Genomic DNA, 5,585 nt, shown 5'->3' with positions numbered 1-5,585 from the left:
ACAATAGCTTCACTGCTACTTCTCTTCCATCATTCAGTTTCCCCTGTGAATGTGTTATTTAAAAAAAAAGGTATTATATCTAATCTTCTTTCCTAGTATCTTGAAGAATATACAGATATTTCATCAATTCCGGTATGGCACTTACCTTATAAACAGGCCCAAATCCCCCCTCTCCAAGCTTGTTTGAAGAATCGAAATCCTGCGTTGCACTTTTAAGTTCCGAGTAAGTGAAGGTGAAAGGCTTTACGTCCATGCTAAGTATCTCTGCAAGAAAAACCGTCGGTTCTAAGAAATCAACCAATTCGAAAGAAGATATTCAAGTTTAAGATTAATTAGAGGACCCATAGTCTGCGGCTCAAGGGATTGTTTATGTTCCTATTACATCTATACCTTCATCATCTGTGTACCGTTTTCTTCTTTTTCGAATAATGAAGATAGCTACACCTGCAAAGATGCTCAAAAGTCCAACGCCAACAATGACACCCACAATAATACCAGTCGTGTTCTTTCCCCGTGATGGTGGCCTATTACCAACAGTTGGTGTGAAATCTGAACATGAATATGTAACACTTAGGCACTAACTAGCATCTGAAGATAGTGAAAATCAGGATGGAGAAAGAATTCTCCCTTTGCGTTACCTGGTGTTGCACTGACGGCTGATATTAATGGTCCATAAGCCCCTTGGATAGGAATACAACATGTTCCTTTCCCAGCCCAGAAAAGATGAATTTCGAGGTGATTTTCTGATACATTTGCCTTATATACTTTCTGAATTGCTCGAACAGTAGAGTCACCAGCTGTTTTACGTACATCAAAATCCTTTTCAACAAGTCTTCCCTGGAAAATCGGGGCTATATCTTAGTATTTATCACCAAATATGGAAAAAGATCACTTCTAAAGCGGAAAGCTTGATCAACTAGTGCAGACCTGGACATAAATGTCAAAACGTCGTCTTCCTAAACCTTTCCAAGTGTTAGAAGTAGAACCTAGAATTTGTATTTCAGCAAACTGAAGTGTTACAGTATAGCCTCCATTTTCTAGCCCCAACCCATAATACCTTAGGGAAGATGCAGACAGTCTTGCTGACTGAAAAAGCTCCGAGTCCAAAGTGTTGACAAATTGTGATTGCGAAGTAGCTTTGTATATATTGCTGCTACTTCCAGCAAAAAGTCCTACACTACTGGCTGCCCATCTCTGACCAGCACTTATGGCAAACGAAGCTGGTCCAAGTTCCTCGTCCTCCCTCTCAAATAGTGCTCCATTAGTTGACCTTATCTCTGGGCCTCCGCAGTTGATCGAAAAGTCAGAATCTATTTACCAGTCAATAGCAAAAACCTTTTAACAATTTTTTCTTCCAATAGTAGATACAAGCATTGTACATGCGTTTGTTATACTTACAGACTCCTTTGCCTCGATTGCAGGGGAAATTCTTCTGAAGGCAATTAAGTCCTGATAAAACCCTTTTAACCATAAAAAACAGAAATTTAAGAAAGAAATTAGAAGTTGTTTATACACAAGGAGAAACATACTAGAATTTCAAGCGTCAGCAAGAACATATTTAAATTCACCTGTTGTCATCTTCCAATGTGAAGTTGTTAGCAATTAGGTTGCTGCATAGATAACATACAGTTTTGTTTATTATTCCCTAGCATATAGTGTTGTCATTTGTTAGACTGAAATTATATAGTGTTTTGTTTACTTACAGTTTTAAGTTTGGTAAGCTGACCCATGAAGGAAGAATTCCAGACAAATCATTATACGACACATCTCTGTAAGAAAAACATAGTTAAGATCAACTGAATATGTAATAAGTTCCAACTGACTATCTTGGCAAGTCTTCCGTGTCACCAAGACTGGAACCTTATTCGACTAAAATCGGAGTCCAGTAAATATATCAGGAGGATCTCTTAACAATCACTCAACAACATTAGGTGATACGTTTGCCTTTTAATGGATTTTGTTACTCACATATAGCTCAAAGACTGGCTCTTTTGAGTGGGCAAGGAACCATTCAACGTGTTGTTCCCCAGAAACCTGATATAAGGACAACAAATATGTTTCAGAAATATCCGGGTAGTTATACATAGAGATCCAAAAGAAGCAGAAAACATATCAACTTACAAGTGAGTAAGTCCACTTAAGTTAAAAAGTGAAGCCGGAATTGGTCCATGTAGTTTGTTGAAGCTCAAATCACTAGAAAACAAACAGAATTACACGGTAAAAAATTAAACTATTTCTGTTTAGTAATGAATGAGGAAGAATATAAATTATATTATCAGCAGATTAAGATCATGTCGTATTCTTTCCGTGACTTTTGATAATCATCTCACTCTTTTTTGAAAACAGCTTTCAGAGCATTTGAAGAAACACATTGACATATGTACTTACACTTGTTGCAAACTTGAGTATCCTCCAATATTAGATGGTATTGTCCCAGTGAGATTATTGTTCCTCAATACTCTGTGGCATATATCATAAACATTAAATTCAAGGAGGAAGAAACAGTTCAACAGTGCATGAATGGAGTAGAATTTGAATCATGACTCCCTTACAATACACTAAGAGATTTCATGTCTTTGATGAATTCAAGAGATGAGCTTCCATTGGATATATCACCAAGCCTCCTACATATAGAATATGAATATATGGAGAAAGGGAAAGATAGAAAAACAGTAAACAATAAAACTTTTGACACAATGCAACACATACAGTTCTGTCAAAGCAGTTAAGTTGGCAAATGACGATGGAATTGGACCACTCAAACCAGTTCCGAGAATTCTCCTGCAGTAAAACATGTGCCAGTCATTGAATCCCAAATTTACAAGGTAATGGAGAATTCTCTACTGAGTAAAATTAATATAAAGGATATAAAAAAGCAAGATCAACGGTCCATTATAACTCTGTAAAAATGAAATCTTCTTACAAGGTAGTAAGGTTGGTCCATTTTCCTATAAAGTCTGGTATCTGACCTGTAACTTCCAGATCAGCAAGCCAACTGATACAACATGAAGATTAAAAATCACCCAATGGCAAGACTAAAATGTAAAGTAATAAATAGATTAAAAACTGTAGAACCCCAACAATAAAGTTCATAGTCGAATTCAATATATCTTACGCTTGTTCCAGGTCCACGAGATTAGCAAATGATAAAGGTATCCTCCCGCTGAGTCCAGAACTATCTATGAATCTGCAATAGATGGAAGAAATCCTTTAAAAATTAACTAAACTGAGAATTTCGTTGTCGGTAATCACTATATGATTTCTGAGGTTAAGGATTTCCTATCAAAATCATAAACAGGAAATAAATACATAAAGACTTGTCGACTTGACAGATACACTCACATTTGCTGAAGTTTTGCACAATTTCCGATCTCATCTGGTATAGAACCGGAAAAGTTATTTGAACTAATACTACTGCAAAAAAAAAACATACATATGTAGAAGGAACCGTCAAAATCTTTCAGAAGCAGTGTGAAGAGACTATCATATATAAACAATGAAGAAGCAACCTGGGCTTACAGTAATCTCAAATCTGTAAGCAAACCAATTTCCTTAGGAACAGGGCCAGACAACGCATTGATCCCAAAAGTCCTACGCGATAAACATTTGAGCGTGAGAGACACGAAATTATTAATTGAAGGCGTTAGAAAAACACCACAAAAAAGAAGACAAAGAAGGTTTCACAGGCTTTACATCCATTGCATTCGAGTCAAATTTCCAATAGCTGGAGGCAGAGAGCCTGTGAGAACATTTTGACCCAAGTTCCTGAAAGAAGGAGAAAACAAAATGTGATTTTGAGGTTCCATTCTCAAGGATTTTGTGCGGCATAATAGCTGAAGCAATGATGTTTCTGAATGTGAATGTTCTTTTTGTAGTTATCCTATATAGAATCAAGTGACAGTGTTGATGAAACCATACAGATTTGTGAGGTATTTCAAAGTCCAGAGCTCTTCAGGTATAGGCCCTACAACTTCCCTCGCAAAAACCTTGCTGTCAAAACAACAAGGAGAAGAATTTGAGACTTGACATAATAAACTGAAGCATAGTGTTACTAACTTCGTTTCACCCAGAGGAAAAAAAGAAGAAGTAAAAAGTCAATCCCCAGTGGGAGAATGTGTCGAACACATGGGGTGCACAAAAAGGGGGAAAGAGGCGTACATGTTGGTGATGCGGCAGATTCTGGAGTTTTCGAAACTGCAGTCGCATTTGATGAGAGGGTTGTAGGCAGGGTTGTTGTCGAGGACAGTATCGTCAATGGCGGCGCCGGAGCAAAGTTCGCCGCTGATGTTCCATTCCCTCGGAGCCCGGATCCTCCAAGCCGCGAAGATGGAGTTCAAAGCTCGCGCTGTAACGGTCCATTATTATTAGCTCTAATTACGTACGAGTAACTAAACAAATGATGATTACATACATAATGTCAATTGATGAAACTAAGTTAACCGGTTAATTTATTAATTGATCATTAAAAAATATACTATTATACTTCTATTTATGTAAAATAAATATGGGTTTTTATCAAAATTAGGATCACAAGATCTAGCTACAGCCTTCAATTCGATCGATTGAGTTTCAAACAAGAAGAAGAAGAAGACAAGACCTTCGTCGGGATGAGTGGTGGCTCCGGTTCGGTTTTGGGCTCGAACCACTAGAACCGAACCGAAATTACACAAGAACAAGACGGTGAGAAATAGACACGGAGACATCCGTAGCCTGAGCATCGTCGCAACCAAAATTTCGACGGCGAAGAGGATGATGTGATGTGAGAGAGAGAGAGAGAGCCGCCAAAACTAGACGGAGGAGTTTCTACTTTGGTTCAAAAAAATGGTGTTGTTTGTGGGGTGTTGGACTTTCAAGAGAGATAATTGCAATTTTGCTCGATTTGAATTTAACTAATGGTCTAACCAACACACTAATCCCTCCTTCACGAGACGAGAGACGGTGTCAGTCACGCGCCTCATCTTTCGAAGGATCAAAGCATGTGGAGTGCACGCGTGTGGAACCGAGGGTGCGCTTCCATGTCAACGGAGATTTTTCAACTATGGCGGCTGCGCTACAAAGTACAAAGTGTGTATGTAAGCAACACCACCCCCTTTGGACCTTGACACTAAATTCCAATGATGATATATGGCCTTAAGGAATTATAATGTTAAATATGGGACCAAAGACAATTTATTCAGGAGAAGAAGAAACAGTCAAACGTAATTTCAAATTACTTGATTTTTGGTCAGACAAGGTCTGCTTATAAATTGCCTCCGCTGAGCTGGTCTGGTCTGGTCTGGTCTGGTCTGGTCTGTTCGTATTGACTTTTTTACAATGTAAGATTTACAAACAAAATATAGAAACCACAAGTTTTAAGTTTCTTGTTGTCGTCCACCTTCGACTTGAGACTTGGAAGGATTCTTTGGAGTTTCAGGCAATATCCAGCTCGCGCTCGTTGAACCACTCATGAAGCTCATAGCATTCTCGAATGTTCTCTCAGAGACGTACCCTGGCTTCGCATTGGCTTCTGTTATCTCCACATCGCCGGTCAACATACCCACCACTCGGGACATTGTTGGCCGTATTGCATGGTCTGTTTGTGTGCA

At 38.5% G+C, this 5,585-nt stretch overlaps 2 protein-coding genes across 5 annotated transcripts in view; both read right to left on the bottom strand.

Moving 5' to 3' along the window:
* LOC104744200 (probable LRR receptor-like serine/threonine-protein kinase At1g56140) lies at nucleotides 150-4,876 on the bottom strand. Its single transcript, XM_019235334.1, has 20 exons — nucleotides 4,598-4,876; nucleotides 4,159-4,345; nucleotides 3,919-3,990; nucleotides 3,694-3,765; nucleotides 3,520-3,591; nucleotides 3,343-3,414; nucleotides 3,116-3,187; nucleotides 2,924-2,995; nucleotides 2,710-2,781; nucleotides 2,553-2,624; nucleotides 2,389-2,460; nucleotides 2,122-2,193; nucleotides 1,969-2,034; nucleotides 1,704-1,769; nucleotides 1,569-1,610; nucleotides 1,399-1,460; nucleotides 928-1,310; nucleotides 639-837; nucleotides 391-524; nucleotides 150-264 (listed from the first exon to the last, which is right to left on the bottom strand). The coding sequence occupies exons 1-19, from the start codon at nucleotides 4,716-4,718 to the stop codon at nucleotides 457-459; spliced, it is 1,914 nt and encodes a 637-aa protein (XP_019090879.1). The 5' UTR covers nucleotides 4,719-4,876; the 3' UTR covers nucleotides 150-264; nucleotides 391-456.
* The window catches only part of LOC104758921 (probable LRR receptor-like serine/threonine-protein kinase At1g56140), a 10,235-nt gene continuing 9,839 nt past the window's right edge, over nucleotides 5,190-5,585 (bottom strand). For 3 of the 4 annotated variants that reach the window (XM_010464192.2, XM_019236359.1, XM_019236360.1), the window contains one exon: nucleotides 5,190-5,343. Coding sequence is in view for 1 of the 4 variants with exons in the window: in XM_010464193.2 (XP_010462495.1) it covers nucleotides 5,352-5,540 (189 nt within the window). In the remaining 3 variants the exon portion in view is untranslated. Of the gene's footprint in view, nucleotides 5,541-5,585 lie in introns of all 4 variants that reach the window. The other variant, XM_010464193.2, reaches the window with a different exon arrangement.

Source organism: Camelina sativa, chromosome 14 (genome assembly GCF_000633955.1).
Source record: "Camelina sativa cultivar DH55 chromosome 14, Cs, whole genome shotgun sequence".
Lineage (NCBI taxonomy): Eukaryota > Viridiplantae > Streptophyta > Magnoliopsida > Brassicales > Brassicaceae > Camelina > Camelina sativa.
The sequence above is the reverse complement of the archived record's forward strand: the minus strand, read 5'-3'. Positions and strand labels throughout refer to the sequence as shown.